Source organism: Puma concolor, chromosome B1 (genome assembly GCF_028749965.1).
Source record: "Puma concolor isolate L17-30 chromosome B1, mPumCon1.1.hap2, whole genome shotgun sequence".
In the NCBI taxonomy this organism is placed as follows: domain Eukaryota; kingdom Metazoa; phylum Chordata; class Mammalia; order Carnivora; family Felidae; genus Puma; species Puma concolor.
Window position 1 is genome coordinate 198,418,544 of NC_141670.1, and position 17,995 is coordinate 198,436,538.

A 17,995-nucleotide genomic window follows, 5' to 3' on the forward strand; every position below is an offset into this window, starting at 1 on the left:
AAAGGTTAGGACAATGACAGGGAAGCGACTCCCATCTCTTGAAGGCTCCTTGCTGGCCAAGGACTCTCCTAGATGTTTTGCACCTACGACCTTACAGAGTGTCTATCTTCCTATTTAAGTGTTATGATCTCCTCCTAGAAGTGAATGAAATTGGCTCAGAATGTGTGAGTGACCATGTTGAGAGGGCAGGTGGATGGGTCAGGTCCACACTGCCGTTGGGTTTAGACCCAATTGCAAGTCAATGTCTTGACTACATAGACAGGACATAAATTATTTAAAAACACATAGATGGGGCGCCTGGGTGGCTCAGTCGGTTAAGCGTCCAACTTCGGCTCAGGTCACGATCTCACGGTTCGTGGGTTCGAGCCCTGCACCGGGCTCTGTGCTGACAGCTCAGAGCCTGGAGCCTGTTTCAGATTCTGTGTCTCCCTCTCTCTCTGCCCCTCCCCCACTCGTGCTCTGTCTCCCTCTGTCTCAAAAATAAATAAACATTAAAAAAAATTAAAAATTAAAAAACAACACATAGAAACCTCAAAGGCAGGGAGGAGACCCTAAGATTGTCCTTGCTTGTTTCACGGAGCCTGCGTGAGGAAATTGGTCCCTGGGCTGGGAGCTGGAAGCACCCGCTATTAAGGCCGACTGGTTTAACACAGTGAGTCTCAAGTGTTTGGGGGAGACATTAATTAATGCTTTGAGAAGGTAACCTGTGCTCACATAGACTTGGCATATGCTGGGTTAATCTGCAGGACTTCTCAGAGCCTTTAATATGCTAATGTGCACCTTGGCCCTCTAAAAGCCTGCAGCCTGCAGCCCCCTTTCCTTACATCTTTTGAAACTACTTGTGCTCAGAATATATATTGCTGTGGAGTCCCTGACTTAGGCTCACTCTGAGCCACTCGGGGGGCTTCTTCAGGAATTTAGAAATCAAAACAGATGAGTATCTCTCCAGCTGCCTGGACATGACAGCAGGGAAGGAAGCAACTTCATGGGCATCCCACTGGCCAGGAGTGCAGATGCACAAGAAGGTCAGGGCAGTGGCGGGAGGGGGGGACACTCTGGAGCCCTCTGCACAGCGCCAGCCCCAGCACTGCTTATCTCCCATTGCAATAACCCAGCTGCAGGATCCCATCAGGTTCCAGACATCCTTCCATGAGATCCCCTTAGTGGTTTGAGCTGCTTTACTCAGGCTTTCCGTTACATAAGTAACAAAGTAATACAAAGTAATTAAAATGAATACCCAGCAATCAAACAAAAAAATATATAAAGCGTTTGAAATCAATGCAATGGCAGTTTTGTTTGCCTGGAAGGAATAGTAAAAAAAGGTAAGAGGGATTTAGAACAGTAATGTGTGAGCAGGAGGGCAGAGATAACAGTTCGTAAGCCAGCGGTGAAGTTCTAAGGCTTTCAAGTGGCAGCAGATTGCACATCCACCTACAGACTGGAAGATTCTTTGTGTTATCTGAAAATATTACCACACTTATTCATTCATAACCACACTCTTCCCCCTCCTCCTCTTCCTCCTCCTCGTCCTCCTTCTTCTTCTTCTCCTTCTCCTCCTCCTCTTCCTCCTCCTCCTTCTTCCTCTAATTGATTCCCAAAGATCCATGTGAAGACATACTTAGTGTTGCAGACACCACGAGGGACATCAGGGGAGGGAGAGAGAGAGAGGGAGAGAGAGAATCCCACGCTGGCTCTGCATCATCAGCACAGAGCCTGATGTGGGACTCGATCCCACGAACCACGAGATCATGACCTGAACCAAAATCAAGAGTCGGATGCTCAACTGACTGAGCCACCCAGGCACCCCTTAAGTAAGTGTCTTAGTGGAAGAAACCAGTGATGGGGGTGCGGGTCAGAAAAGTCTTCATAGTGGAGGTGTCTATCAACGAGTCCTTGAGAATCCAAGAGGCAGTGACCACACCAAGAAAAAGAAAGGGCATTCCAAGAGAATCTAGTAGTGACTATTTTTGTCTTGCTTTTAGAGTTCATTGGGTAGAGTTGTTTATATAGGAAAGCTCGGGCCAGGCTGTGAGGGCCCATGCATGTGATGCATGTCTAATTATAGTTTGGATGTACTCTAGGTATAACAACAGAGCCAAGTTATCAGGGAAGCAGCGAAAGGTGAACTCAAGGGAAACGAATGTGTCTGATTGGAGCAAAGGGAACAGCCAGAAACAGAAAAGGCATATGAGTAAAAAGGACTTTAGAAGGAGTCAATAACGCTAGATTGTGTTTGTTGCTCTGTTATTACTTTTGGAGGGTTTACACGTTATCGTATGTGATGTGTTCGTTCCTTTTATTTATTCTTTTACTTAGCCAATATTTACTGAGCTCTGTGCTAGGGGTGGGGCACAGAGACGAATAAGAGTTGGCCCCTGCCCCAGCAGGCCAGTTGGAGAGGTATGCAGATGGAATTGCACTCATCTGAGGGATGAGTTGGGGGTTACCGGGGAGGGAAGGATTAGGGACAAAGTCTCAGCTCCAGAGCGGCTGCGCTCCAGGGAGATAGTGGCATGGCGGCAATCCTGTGACCGATGTGGGTTAGTGACAAATATGCCATGGCACTGAGAGATGATGGTGGTCACTGGGCCTCTGAGGCAAAGCTGGGAGTCAAACGAAGAGTCAAAGCATCGAATACTTATTGTTTTTGTTTTCATCCTGGTGATTTAAAATGGGGAAGGGATAGAAGCCCAAGGCCTTTGGCTCTTATAAAAATGCACCTTCTGTTTTAAAAAGACAAGAGCTTGGGATGCCTGGGTGGCCCAATTGGTTGAGTGACCGACTCTTTATTTTGGCTCAGGTCATGATCCCCGTGGGATCAAAACCCATGTTGGGCTCCTCACTGAGTATGGAGCCTGCTTGAGATTCTCTCCCTCTCTCTCTCTCTCTCCTTCTCTCTCTCTCTCTCCTTCTTCCCCTCTCCCCCGCTTGCTCTCTCTCTCTCTCCTTCTTCCCCTCTCCCCCGCTTGCTCTCTCTCTCTCTCTCTCTCTCTCTCCCCTTCTTCCCCTCTCCCCTGCTTGGTCTCTCTCTCTCTCTCTCTCTGTCAAAAAAAAAAAAAAAAGAAAAAAGACAAGAACATTAGTTTCATACGTTGTTGAAGTTAAAACCCCATCCCATCACTAAATTATGATGTGGCTTGGAGCAAATTACTTCTCGGCTCTAGTCCCCTCACCTCTAAAGGGCAATATTCCTGGATGAGATGGACATTATCGGCATGTGCTGGTGTTTGGATCACTGATATTTTGGAACAGAAAAGGCCTAAGACTTGCCCGCCCATGGCAGGTGTTCCTGAAATGTTAGCTTCCGTTCACCACACACTTTGTCTTTTTAGTTACTAACGTAAGGTTTCATATTTTAAAGCATCAAGTAAATTATGTTTTGCTTTTTAGAAGATGCACAGCTACTCTCCTCATAAGCAAGTCTACTAAGGAGAATTTCAATGGAAAATTCCTTATTGTGAATGAAAAAAAACCAAAAACAACAACAAAACAAAGGCTTTCGGGTGTGTCCCAGGCACTCAGGCATAACTAGAAATTAAATACATTTTTAAAAATACTCAACTGACTCCTCAAACACTTGGAGGTATTTTCAGGTATTTGGGGTTCTTCCATGTATAAAATATACAATGTTTTTGTAATACTGGTAATTTGGTGACAGATGCTGCTGAGTTTCCATATAATGGAACATGTAAAAATGAGGAAGCAATTAAGGCATTTTTAGTTCCCTCTGAGGCTTGCAAAAATTGCTTAAATATAGCTATCCAAAACAACATACATTTTTTTTTTTATCAAAGCCAAATTTAAATGTTATTTAATGCTCAACCTTTTGGCCAGGAATAGATGTCAAGTTTTTCTTTTTATTGTTATTTTTAATTTAAACAAATGTTGCCTTGGATCGCTTTGCCTTTAGTAGAATGTTTGTGAGTCTCCGAGGAAACTCGGAGCATGCTTTTTTCTCACCATAGCATTTACAAAGGATGCTGGCTTCTCTCGCCGAAGGGAATGTTGCAAATATCAAATGCATGCCATAGCACATGGCGCGGTCGTGTCCCACTTTCCTTCATGTCTCTGCCACTTGGAATTCGGCGCACCTTTTGAGGCCCAGCTTGATTTGCTTGCAGTGCAAAGACCTTAGAGTTTGCTGCCGGTGTGTGTGTGGGGTGGGGGGGGTATTGTAATAGTGATGCCCTTGGACTCTAAACTCAGGCAAGTTCTCTATTCATATTCCTTGGGCTGGTTTCTTAAATTTCTGAGCCTCACTCTTTCCTTCGATCAAATGGGAGCCATAGTATTTCATATGGTGGCTGAGAGGAGAAGGAATGTAATAATCAGCTATTGTTATTGCCGCCTAAAACCCGTCCCCCTTCTGGGAGTCGCAATGCAATTGTACTTTGGACATCCCTGTGAAGAGACAGTCAGTCAAGGTGACCTGCTTATCCTGGCCAATAGGTGGCCATGTGACCAAAGCGAGACCAATCAGAGATTCTCTCCCTGAGATCTGAGTCTTGAGGGGAGGGACCCCCCAAGACAGAAACACTTGGCACGCTTTTTTTTTCTTTTTTCTTTTTTCCATATATGAAGTTTATTGTCAAATTGGTTTCCATACAACACCCAGTGCTCATCCCAAAAGGTGTCCTCTTCAATACCCATCACCCACCCTCCCCTCCCTCCCACCCCCCATCAACCCTCAGTTTGTTCTCAGTTTTTAACAGTCTCTTATGCTTTGGCTCTCTCCCACTCTAACCTCTTTTTTTTTTTCCTTCCCCTCCCCCATGGTTTTCTGTTAAGTTTCTCAGGATCCACATAAGAGTGAAACTATATGGTATCTGTCTTTCTCTGTATAACTTATTTCACTTAGCATCACACTCTCCAGTTCCATCCACGTTGCTACAAAAGGCCATAGTTCATTCTTTCTCATTGCCACGTAGTACTCCATTGTGTATATAGACCACAATTTCTTTATCCATTCATCAGTTGATGGACATTTAGGCTCTTTCCATAATTTGGCTACTGTTGAGAGTCACTTGGCACTCTTCTTATTGACAATGGTGGCTTTAAGCCATCAGGACTCCCTACCTGGATCTCTAGAAACCATCCTGGGTCCTGGGTCTTTGTGAAACCCTTTCTTCTAGAGTTCTTCCATCCCTTGGATTTCTAGTAACTTTTTTCTTAGGCTATAAATAATTGATTTCTGTTGCTTACCATCAGACAACTGCCACTGACTATTAGCTCCTTCACCTTTTTCTTTCTTGTAACAAAATCTCTTTGTGGTTCCCCCACATGAATGATCAAGCTTTCCTCCCCCCAGATGGTGTTGCTTGTATCATTATTAATGATTTTTGACTCATTACACCTTGAGGGGCACTAGTTCGTGGCCCTGGCTCCTTCTTGGACCTTCTTTCTTGAGGGTGGGACGTCTGTACACAGCATTTGCTTTGCTGTCTTGCCCATCTGCCCACGTGTGGGGCCCTGCAGGAAAGCACCTGTCCTTAAGGACTAGCTCCCCAACAAAATGGCATCTGGACTAAATGACTGGGAATTCCCATACTCCGCAGGCCTTTGGGCTGAGAAATCCCCTGGTAGAGACAAATCAAATCAAAACAAAACGTTTAAACATAGTATTTTCTCAATTAATTGGAACAAATAAACCACCCCTACCATGAATACTGTTTTTTGGGGTAGGCCTGCGGGGAAGCAGTGGGGTGAATGTGTCTGTGGAGAACACACAGCCATAGGCGTGGCATTCTGGGGTCTTCTGGAACCGAGGTGCAGAGTCCCAGTGGTTCTGAGATCACCCCAGATTTCTCAGTAAGGAATCCAATTTGATTCCTTACCATTTTATGTAAATAATTATTTTTTTCAACAAATATTTATGGAGGGGCACTTTACTCAATAACGAAACCACTGCTTTGTAGCGGGCCCTGCACCTGAGTTTGGGATGTAAGGAAAAATAAAATGTAGTCTCCGCTCCCTAGGGGCGTGCACAGAGGGTGAGCCCAGGGCAACAGTGGTGATTTCAACGAAGTAGGGCAGGTGCTGGGATGTAGCAGATGTGGTGTATTATGGGAGTGCAAAAGGAGGCATGATGTACCTAGGTAGGGGTGGTTAGGGGAGGGCATAGTGGATGTCACTACGCCTGAGCTGGGTCTTTTATTTTTTTTTTATTAAAATGTTTTAAATGCTTATTTATTTATTTTGAGAGGGAGAGAGACAGCATGAGTAGGGGAGGAACAGAGAGAGGGAGAGAGAGAGACTCCCAGGCAGTCTCCGCACTGTCAGCACAGAGCCTGGTGTGGGGCTCAAACTCCCGCACCGTGAGATCATGACCTGAATTGAAATTAGACGCTTTACTGACTGAGTCACCCAGTCACTCTGGCCTGAGCTGATTCCTGAGGGGTGGATAAGAGCTATTGTCTCTGGGAGTGATAATGTCATAGTCCTAGGACATGTACAAGGGCTTACACTCATGGAGGACCTTTATGCGTGTTTTAAATTTAATCCTTACTCATATGGGAGTGGGTGCAGAGAGAAACTTGTACCTGACCCCACACCCTGAGGTCCCAGACAGAGGTAAGTATTTTCTTTGTTCTTAACACCTCACACCCACCTTTCCTGTGGCTTTTACCCCATGATTTTGAGTATTTGTCTCCTTTTAGCAGAATGCGTGTGGTCTAAATAGATCACAGGGATGGTTCTTCAAAGGGCCCCCCCCCCCACCGGCTTTGCTTATGCACAGCACGGAGAGCACCACCGGGCACCTGTCAGGCTTTTGTGATGACTGGTTTCATTACTGTCAGCCTTGGAAAAATTGATCTGACCACAGTCAGAGCATGGCCCTCCATGCCCTACCTCCTGTATCTCCGTATTTTAAGACTTGACTTAGAATAACGCTTAGCTAAATTTCAGGCACACAACGGAGACTCTATACATAATTGTTGAGTGTGTCTGAGCTGAGATACAGAAGTCTAAATGAGCTTCGCATTAAGAGACTATAAGGCCTGGTTTCCAAAGCAGAGGGGAAAGGACATTCTTGAGGTGTGGTGGCACAAAGGCCTAGGTGACTGTCATACAAAGTCGTTCCTGAGGTTGGGACAGACTTGGCATAACCTCTGTCAGTTGTGAGGTTTTGGGTTCCAGTGTTAATGCTCAGCACCATAGATGGTGGTATCTCCTTCCATTTGAGGTTACCACCTGAAGTATCTTACCTCTATTGTATCTAAGGACCTGTCCTCTGGGGTTGGTGGCTTTTCACTAGACTGCTTAATCAGGGACCTTGAGGTTCAGAAAACCTAACTGACTTCCTTGATCAAAAGTTGAGATACGATGATTTGCGATAGGTTCTCTTTCCTGCTACAAATATGGATGCTATGCAGCTCTTAACTGACACATATTATAGAAAATTCTAGTGGAAGCAGAAAAGAATAAGCAGCTGAAGGCACACTGGAGCAGCTGGGCTGGGTGGGGAATGGATTCTCCATTTCCCATGCTGAACTCCTTTGATGTCATAGCAAGTTGGACATCAAGATGCTCAACTCCTGAGTTATAAACTTAAAAAAAGGAAACATATTCTCTATTCCTCCACCATGTTTCAAGTTTCTAACCTTCATAATGCGCTACAGCTTTGGATTGTAATTACTAAGATAAATGACAAACATATTTTTTTAAAAAATATGTTCCCTGGCCGAGGCCGCCTGACAGGCTGCTTTGGTCTGTTTCCATGTGTCCTCTATGAGGTGCGTTGGCAAGAGCCTCTGAAGAAATTTTCATCTCTCTTAAGCCCAGATTCTAATTTTCTACAAAATGTCTTTACATTTTTCCATATGGATTTTTTTCACATGTTCCATATCTTCGTGGGCCAAAGAGACCCAAGTGTAAAACCTAGAGCAGCAGTTACCTAAGAGGTTGGTAACTGCATCCTCATGGGGTTCATTATGTTCTCTTTGTCCTTGGCTTCTCCCTGACCTGTTTTATCCATGATCATTTTTCTGGTAGTTGATTGATATTTAAAGCATAAACGCAGGCACACACACACACACACACACACACACACACACACACGCCCTTAAAAACGTAGTGAACCTAGAATATTTCAAGGGGCATCAAATTTAATGTCCAAGTCCTTGAGTAGTCATATTGTGTTCTTGAGCATGAAATGATGTTTATTCATGCCACCCACTGGGTGACCTGAGACAACTTTACCCATAAATTTTGGGGGTGGCCAAGACTGATGTTGGAACAAAGTACACCTGCCCTTTCCTCCACATTTCTCTTGTAGCTCTCCTCAAGCCATAAAATCTGGGAAAGGTGCTGGACTAGAAGTCAGGATTGGAGCCCCCACGTCAGCCCACACATTGCTGCCTCAAGTGCTCTTTGGGCCTTGGCCAAGTCTCTTGATCTCCGTATTAGTTCCTTTGACTTTAAGATAGCTCTTGTTCAACCTGTTTCATAAGATGTAGCATTAAAATGCAAATTCTTTTGGGATATGTCAAATATTACACATTCACACTTACTTTACCTCACTAGGAGCAAGTAATCATTTGCACGTCAGAGGCTTTGTTGTTTATCCAAAATTGAAATTCTCATTTCCTTCTTTTAATTGCATCCTCTCCACTGGTCAGAAAAAAAAAAAAAAAATTAGGTTGTGTAGCAGACCTAAGCTGTTGGTAAATGGACAATGACCTTCAATTAGGAAAAAGTAGATAAGCCAGGGCAGGATGAGTGAATTATAACACAGAGAAACATTTTAGGTTTGACTTTTCTTTTAGCTAACTCTGTTGTCTTTGTCTCCATACTCTTGATTAGCTTAGTGTTTGAATAGTCAGTGTTCACAGGCTTAAATGCGTTCTTGACTTTACATGGTGCATGAGAGAGTGGTCCGGGTGGGTTAGAGCTCCTTACTGAAAATGCAGTCTGGTTTGGCTAGTCTTTCTGACCGGGAGAATGTCTGCTTTATTGAGACAGCGACATGCCCCACTGAAGAGCAGTCTAGGTCAGTCAAATGCATTTGAGTGTACGTCTCATCCAATGGGCAAGACCTCCCATGCAATTGTCTGCTTTTTGCTTAGAGTTGTCCAGCTTTCATCTCCATTGGTGCTCCTCCAACAGTAATTTCCTTTTGGAACAATGTCGTTTTGATAGGATTTTGACTAATAGTGTGTGTTATGAGCTGGATTATGTCTCCCTAAAATTTACTTGGGACAGTGTAGTCCCTAGGACCTCAGAGTCTACACTTACTTGGAAATAGGGTCATTATACAGGTAATCAGTTAAAATGAGGTCATCAGAGTGGAGGGCCATAATCTAATATGACTGGTGTCCTTATAGCAAGGGGCAGTTTAGACACAGAGATACCCATATAGGGAAGATGATTTACTATTTTTAAAAATGTTTTTATTTATTTTTGAGACAGAGAGCACAAGCCAGGGAGGAACAGAGAGGTGGGGGACATAGAATCCAAAGCAGGCTCCAGGCTCTGAGCTGTCAGCACAGAGCCTGATGTGGGGCTTGAACTCATAGACTGTGAGATCATGACCTGAGCTGAAGTCGAACACTCAACCGACTGAGCCACCCAGGCACCCTGGGAAGATGATTTAAACAGACATAGGAGAGGGGCACCTGGGTGGTTCAGTAGGTTAAACATCTGACTCCTAATTTTGGCTCAGATCATGATCTTACACCTGGGTGGCTCAGTCAGTTAAGCGTCCAACTCTTGGTTTTGGCTCAGGTCCTGATCTCACGGTTCATGAGATTGACTCCCATGTTGGGCTTTGTGCTGACAGCACAGAGCCTGCTTAGGATTCTCTCTCTCCCTCTCTTCCTGCCCCTCCCCTGCTCACACACACTCTCTCAAAATAAATAAATAAACATTAAAAAATAAATAAAGAGACATAGGGAAAGGTGGGTGTCTGCAAAGGATAGAGACCTGTAGCAGGTCCTTGCCAACCAACCCTCAGAAGGAACGAGCCTGCTGACACCTTGATTTTGGACTTCTAGGCTCCAGAACCGTGAGCTAAATTTCTGTGGTATAAGCCATCACTTGTGGTGCTTTGTCACTGCAGTCCTAGCAAACTACTGGTGTTAATAGCAATGGTTAATTCTAGCTTTGATGTGTTGAGCGCCTACTAGATTTTGGGTCCACCACATACATTGATGTCACTCTTGCCTGGAGTCGTCAGTGAAGGTCTCCATCAGAAGATGGCTTTACAAGTAGATAATGAAAAATAATAAGGAGCTAACTCTTTGGATTATAGGAAGGAGAACGTTCTGAGCAGGGGGAAATAGTAAATTCAAAGGCTTTAACAGGATATGTAACTGGACATATTAAAGAAGCAGAAAGGGTAGCACAACTAGGTTCACATGTCTAGAGAACAGACTGGTACCCTCTAGATCAGGGAGATACGCCTGTTGGTAGTCAGGTAGGGTCCACTCAGCTGTTCTACAATACAGCTGAGCTCCCTGTTGTCAGCTTGCATATGGGGGACCTCTTCTTGTGAGCTATTTCTCATGTCAGTCCATTTCTATAAGAGATTGTGCATAGATTTGGAGGAAAACTTATACTTTTTTGAAGAAGCAAGTTCTATCCAATATCTCAAGGACGTCTTCCTCCAACCCTGTGCAGGTCAGAGGTAAAATGGAGCAATGGTTCAAGAGGAAAGGGGTGATTCTTAAAGAGAATGGTGAGGGGCGCCTGGGTGGCTCAGTTGGTTAAGCGGCCGACTTTGGCTCAGGTCACGATCTCGCGGTCCGTGAGTTCGAGCCCCGCGTCAGACTCTGTGCTGACCGCTCAGAGCCTGGAGCCTGTTTCCGATTCTGTGTCTCCCTCTCTCTCTGACCCTCCCCCGTTCATGCTCTGTTTCTCTCTGTCTCAAAAATAAATAAACGTTTAAAAAAAAAAAAAAGAGAATGGTGAGAAAACCACAAAACCCAGAGAATCTAGACGCACACTTAGAGAGAGACTGAGTCAAGCCCAGAGGCCATACATCCTGACCCTGAAATCAGTGTGACTGTTGTTCCTCACACTTGGTGTAAGTAAGTGCAATATGGGGCATTTAAAAGAAAGTGGTACTAGGCATTTATCCAAGGGATACAGGTGTGCTGTTTCGAAGGGACACATGCAGCCCCATGTTTATAGCAGCACTATCAACAATAGCCAAAGTCTGGAAAGAGCCCAGATGTCCATCGATGGATGAATGGATAAAGAAAATGTGGAATATATATACAACAGAGTATTACTCGGCAATCACAAAGAATGGAATCTTGCCATTTGCAACTACGTGGAGGGTATTATGCTAAGTGAAATTAGAGAAATACACAAATCATAGGACTTCACTCATATGAGGACTTTAAGAGAAAAACAGATGAACATAAGGGAAGGGAAACAAAAATAATAGAAAAACAGGGAGGGGGACAAAACAGAAGAGACTCATAAATATGGAGAACAAACTGAGGGTTATGGGAGGGGTTGTGGGAGGGGGGATGGGCTAAATGGGTCAGGGGCACCAAGGAATCTACTCCTGAAATCATTGTTCCACTAGATGCTAACTAATGTGGATGTAAATTAAAAAAACAATAAAACAAGTTAAAAAATAAATAAATAAAAGAAAGTGGTCTGCATGGAGAAAGTCCAGCTCTTGAAATCTCATTTATTCTCTGCACAAGTGTGACTTTCATGCAGCAAGTCTTTCTGTTTTTTCTACCAAACCCACTATCTCCCTCCTTCAAAATCTACCTCTCTAGGACATCCTTTATATTCTCCTTGTGCATGTCTTATTTTCCCTGCAAGGGAATAAACTTCACTCATTTAATGTGCTTCCACAGGGGAGGGTTTACTTATATAGACCCATGGCCAATGAGTTAATGCGAGTGCAAGAATTGAATAAAAACAGTAAAAAGGTCACTTGTAGATATCTACCCGAAAGAAATATCCACACACTGATGTGTGCACCAGTCAATGTTCACAGGAACTTTATTTATAATAGCCCCAGAGTAGAAGTAGCTTAATGCCCATCAACTGGGGAATGGATAGACAAAATGTGGCATATCTGTGCAATGGAATAAGAAGGAATAACTACTGATGCTACATTGTAGATGAACTTCAAAACCATGATGCTAAGTGGAGGAAGCCAGACACAAGAGACCACACGCTATAGAATTCCATCGATATGAAGTGTCTAGAAAGGGAAATTTATAGAGACATAAAGTAGATTAATGGTTGCCTGGGGCGAGGGGTAGGGATGACGGTTACCATGACTGGGCATGAAATATGTAAAATATGCCTTAATAAAGCTGTTAAAAATAACTAAAATATGATCCAAGATTACTAGAGCGTGGGGTACAGAGGAAGGCAGAGGAGAGCACCACTCTTCCCCTTTACCACATGCTCACATCATATAAAGATGCCAATATAGCATTCCGCCTTCTAGAGTTAAAAAAGTTACGGAACAGTCTGCCGATTCCTATAACCATCAGCAGTACCTGAAATCAGGTTGATCAGTTGTGAATCAATAGTCCTGTTGCATTTTTTTCTGTGGTGGGATAAAATTCATATTTTTTTATTATAAAAGATAGAGATGCCATGCCATGCATGTCCAAGTGAGTTGCGGTCTTCCCTCTATTGTGTTTTTTTTTGTTTTTTTTTTTTTTTAATTTTTTTTTCCAACGTTTTTATTTATTTTTGGGACAGAGAGAGACAGAGCATGAACGGGGGAGGGGCAGAGAGAGAGGGAGACACAGAATCGGAAACAGGCTCCAGGCTCCGAGCCATCAGCCCAGAGCCTGATGCGGGGCTCGAACTCACGGGCCGTGAGATCGTGACCTGGCTGAAGTCAGAGGCTTAACCGACTGCGCCACCCAGGCGCCCCTATTGTGTTTTAAATGTATTCGTTTTTACCCAAATGTATGAGTAGAAGAACAATCAACGAGTTCCAATAGCACGTTACACAAGAGAGGTTAATTCTACCAATGAGAAGGGCCGCTGGAGAAGATGGTATTGGAGCTGGCATTTTTGCTCTAAATTTATTCTGCGAATGTTTTCATAGAGAAGACTGTATGCAGCCTGCCCTCTCTAGAAATAGCTCATTAAGTCTTTTGCATAATGGATGGTGAACTAGTTTGCAAAGGAAAACATAATTAGTCACGCAATTGAATCCTTCAACCTGAATGACAGGACCATTTCCTAAAAAACAAGGCCATTTAAAATAGCATTAGATGTGCCCTTTCCTAGCGGAAAGGAACCTGGATCCTTTTACTGTAGTGTATTTCAACCATCCAAGGCAACGTTCTATTAGACTCCAAGAATTGCCCCCAAAATCTACAAACTGTATCACGTTAGGTTTTGAGCTATTTAGAAAGGAAATGCTTGCCGCCAACTGCAAGACGCTTATTCACTACTATCAGGTAGAAACACTTATTATTCTTGGGACTATCAGCGGGGATCTCTGCCATGTTTTACCAGCCGACTTTTCTATGACATGAAGCGAAGCTCTGGGGAAGTGCCCAAGTCTCTGGCACACTTTGCCCCAGCCACTTTCATTTTCAATATTGGGTGAAAGTCTGTTAGTTATGAATATTTTCTGGCCAAGACGGGATTTCGGCCTTTGTTTTTTCCCCTGCAAAAATGTCTTGTGATATCTTAAGATCAACTATGTCAAAATTCATTTAGGACAATCTTTTGGGCAATCAGAAATTTACAAGTTACATGTCTATTTCTACCTGGTGACTGGGTTGGGACATGTGACATATTAATTACGAAATAGCTAGAACGCAGCCAATATCAAAGAGGTTTGAAAGTCGTGGAGGGTGGGACCTATACGGGTTTTAGAGATCGAACTCCTTCATTCTGAGAAGAGGAATTTGAGGCATGGGGACGTTGATTGCTTTCCTTAGCAGCAAAGCCAGGGCTAAATTGACATCATCTGGACTTTCCGTCCACTGCTTTTCCCACTACAGCAAGCACCCTGAAGGCCAACTCTACCCCGCTCTTCCTAGTACATTTCCTCCAGGAGATGGGACACTGCCTGCTAATAAAATCTATATGCTCTTTTGTCCTTTCTGGAAAGCTCCCACGTGTAATTTATTGGTAGCATCTCTGAAGAACAGAATTAATGTTTTTATTTGGCTGTCGTTCCAGATGGTGGAGGAGCCAGAAGGCTGCGGCAAATGAAGGCATTTGCATGGTCTCAAAATGTCAGGATGGTATGGATGTTCTCTCCAAGGTGAGTCAGGTCAAACCCTTCATTTCTTTTTTCAAAAGGTAAAACATAGGTTATTAATGGATCCCATGAAAACTTCTCAGCCATAAAATTAGCCACAAGTTTGGGAACAGGATCTTTGCTCTTAAAACCACCCTAAATTGCTTCTTTCCAGGTATGTTTACTCAATATCAACATAGGGTTCACGGAGAGATTTTGGGAATCAGGAGGTAGTCCTACAGTGGCACATACACCTCTTGAGAGCAGGACAAAGCAGTCACCCATTCACTCACTTTTCTATTTATTCAGTGAAGATGTACTTAATGATGGCTGTCAGTCAGATATAGTGTTAGGGTTGAGTCAGAAACACTTAAAACTGATCATAAAGGTAACCATTTTGTCCCTTGCCAAACCAGGTTGTTGTAAGGAGTCATGGGGACTATTTATTGTCTCTGCAAATCTCAGTGATGGTTCTTTGGAGGCAGCATGTAGCTCATCCATGAATAAAGAATGCTTAACGGGGGCGCCTGGGTGGCTCCATCGGTTAAGCGTCGACTTCGGCTCAGGTCATGATCTCGCGGTTCGTGAGTTCGAGCCCCGCGTCGGGCTCTGTGCTGACACCTGGGAGCCTGGAGCCTGCTTCAGATTCTGTGACTCCCTCTCTCTCTGCCCCTGCCCCACTCGTGCTCTGTCTCTGTCTCTCTCAAAAATAAATAAAACGTTAAAAAAAAATTAAAAAAAAAGAATGCTAATGCTTTTAAAGGAAAACTTAGAGAAATTGCCCAAATGATGCTTGTTTTTGTTTTTGCTTTACAAAAGCTCCCAGTGCTGGCTAAGTTCCCACCGAAGCGTCTGTGTCAACAGTATTTTTTATTGCAGGTTTTACTGACTGAGCAACAGAGCAGAAATGGGAGCAGGTATCTGAGAGAGGGGCCTGGAGGGAGTGGTCTTCCGGAGCACTACTGACTGGGAGCATATTGATGACCGAGGCCAAGGCTTCCATCCCGAGTCCTCCTCACCTAGAGTGCTAGGCACTCCCCAAGTGGTGGCATTGAGCAGAATTTAGGGAAGCGAAGATGGTTTCTGCAAGAATTCCTGGATGTTGGTGCTCAGTAGAATTACCTGGGGCTGAGCAAGGCAGGGATTGGCATGGAGTCACCCGTCTGGGGGAAAGAGAACTTGCATAGATTTCTCAAAGCGTAGCAGAGATCTCTCTCTACGGAGTTGTAAATTGTAATTGTTTGAAGAGATTTCGCTTCCGTTTTCCACCTTTAAAACTGCTTGTCATTTTCTACTGTCGCCAGAGCAAAGCATGAGAACAAATTAAGGGTCACCGTGTAATATTTCGGCTTCATTGCATGGGTACTGTGATAGAGTCTAGGGACATAATGGAGAGAGAAAGCAAACCTCGTCTCTACCTACTCAGTTCTTACCTCATGGAGTTTGGTGGAAGAAATTCATCTTATTCAGAGAATCACACGGTGGAGTACCATAGCTGTGTTGCGTTCCGTCAGCTGAGCTCGGGTCACTTTGGTTTTCTGAAAGATACAAGATGCTGTAGACGGATGATGAGGGGTTTGGCTTGGTCATGGGGGTGACAGGTGTTTCCCCTGAGGGCGAGATTCCTGAGTGGAGAAGTAGGAGTTAAGATTGTTTGCAAACATCTTGTGACTGAGTAGGTCCTCTTGAGCATGGAGGAGAGGGTGAAGGGAGACAAAGGCCAGAGTATTATAGGACTTTCGTTTTATTTAAAGAAGTACATGCAAAACGTTGTAGGGTTTTAGCCAAGATTGGAATATTTGAAGTTGACCACTTCCTGAAGAATGGACTGTGGGTTCAGCAGTGGATGGTGATAGATCAGTTACAACCTTTTTGTAGCTCGGGCTTATGGTTGATACATATGGAGACATGTGGGTAAAAAACAGAACTATTTAGGAGTGATTATGATAAGGGCAAGAAATGGTGGGCTATGAAGGGTGTTGGAGAAGGAAAGGCCTAAGGTAGATGCTAACTTTCTGGCTTGCATGACTAAGCGGGTCCGGGCATTGCTCATTGCAGCAGTGAATATTGGCAAATGCCCGGGTTTAGGGCAAAGAGTCTAAGTTTGCTTTGGACATACTGAGTTGCAGTAGCTTTGAGATATCTAAGAAGTGGTGGCAATTAGGTAGTCAGATATTAGGGATTCCAGATATAGATCGGCTCTCTTCCAAAAGTGATAGTTCCATCACGTGATACTGATGGCCCCTGATATTTATGTCTCACGTCATTTGCCCTGAGAGGGCAAATAACTTGCCCTAGGGGGGCTAATCTTGCTGGTCCTGGTACCAAGACCCAAAGTCCCAGGGAAGTTTTCTCACAGGTAGCCAACTTAGCCAAAATAATTGTAGCAGAAAGTAGGTGTAGGGAGGGTCATGGACTATCTGGTAGCTTCTATGAGAGTGATAGGCTTTTGGAAGGAGTAATTACCAAGAGGAGAGAGAGGAAGAGGACAGATCGTAACTTACAGCTCTTCTCTAATTGTGCCAGGGTCATTAGATGCATAAAACTAACTTTGTGGTAGATCTGTATTTCCAGTATTTTGAGTTTTCTCTGGAGCTCTTGCATGTGGGACCATGGAGAGCTCAAAAACAATGAAGTCAGGCTAGGAAGATACACAAAGGAAGGCTGTGTTAGGAGTATTAGATTGCACTGTGTTATCATTGTATATTTGTGTGCCTGTCTCCTTTAACAGACTACAAAATTCCTGAAGCTTGGGATCATTTCTTGTTTATCCCTGTGTTTCTGGTGACTAGAAAAATACCTGTTCAAACATTTTTGATGAGTTAGTTATTGAATGAACAGCTTAATAAAAGCACATATAAACAGTTGAGGGTAATATGACTTTGAACTAGCTCCTTAACCTTCCTAGACTTTAGTTTTGCATCTGGATAAAGCACTTCTTATTCTGCTCTGCATGTCATAGTTTTACAATTCCATTATATTAAAACATTTTTTTTTAATGGATTTTCAAACTTCTGATGATCTGTACAGGGGTTGTGCAAGTAGCTGATTATTTTCAAATTCTGGGTTGTTTTCTACTCTCCAACCTATTGAAACCTAAGGTGGAGGAAAAAAGCACATGAGCTTTGTATCAAATGCATATGAATTCAAATTCTAGCTTCTGCACTCACTGGCTTTGTCCCTCTGGGTAGTTCATTTAACATTCATTTAGGGTTTTTTTTTTTTTTAATTTCTAAAATAATAATAATAATGTCTGAGTTGCAAGGTAAAAAGAATGGACTTATCGGGGCGCCTGGGTGGCTCAGTCAGTTGAGCGTCCGACTTCAGCTCAGGTCATGATCTCACAGCTCATGAGTTCGAGCCCCGCATCAGGCTCTGTACTGACAGCTCAGAGCCTGGAGCCTGCTTCTGCTTCTGTGTCTCCCTCTCTCTCTGCCCCTATCCCACTCGCATTCTGTCTCTGTCTCTCTCAAAAATAAATAAACTTTAAAAAAATTTATAAAAAAAGAATGGACTTGTAAACATTAAAGCATAGGAGGTCTCAGGACAGGATAGTTATTATTTTTCTCATCTTTGTGGCTTAGTGTGGGTAGGCATTGATTGAGTTTGAGCTGCGGTAATAAAACATTTGTCACTTTTTTTTAGCTGACCACATTTTACCCTCTTATCTGCTTTATGTGGTTTGGGATAGTTTAATTCAATTGGTCTTAAAATTTCTACAGAACATCAGTATTCCACAAGCTAGATTAATAATGCCAAGTTTTACTGATCTTCCCCAATTATCAGGAAAAGAATCAAGATGTATTT

General features: G+C 43.5%; 1 protein-coding gene across 2 annotated transcripts in view; it reads left to right on the top strand.

Annotated features, from left to right (window-relative positions):
* The window catches only part of LOC147582105 (uncharacterized), a 134,121-nt gene that overhangs the window by 60,981 nt on the left and 55,145 nt on the right, over nt 1-17,995 (top strand). The window contains exon 4 of one of the 2 annotated variants that reach the window (XM_086705438.1): nt 14,128-14,221. In XM_086705438.1, the coding sequence (XP_086561564.1) occupies nt 14,128-14,160 (33 nt within the window). In that variant the 3' untranslated portion in view covers nt 14,161-14,221. The remainder of the gene's footprint in view (nt 1-14,127; nt 14,222-17,995) is intronic. The other variant, XM_086705439.1, reaches the window with a different exon arrangement.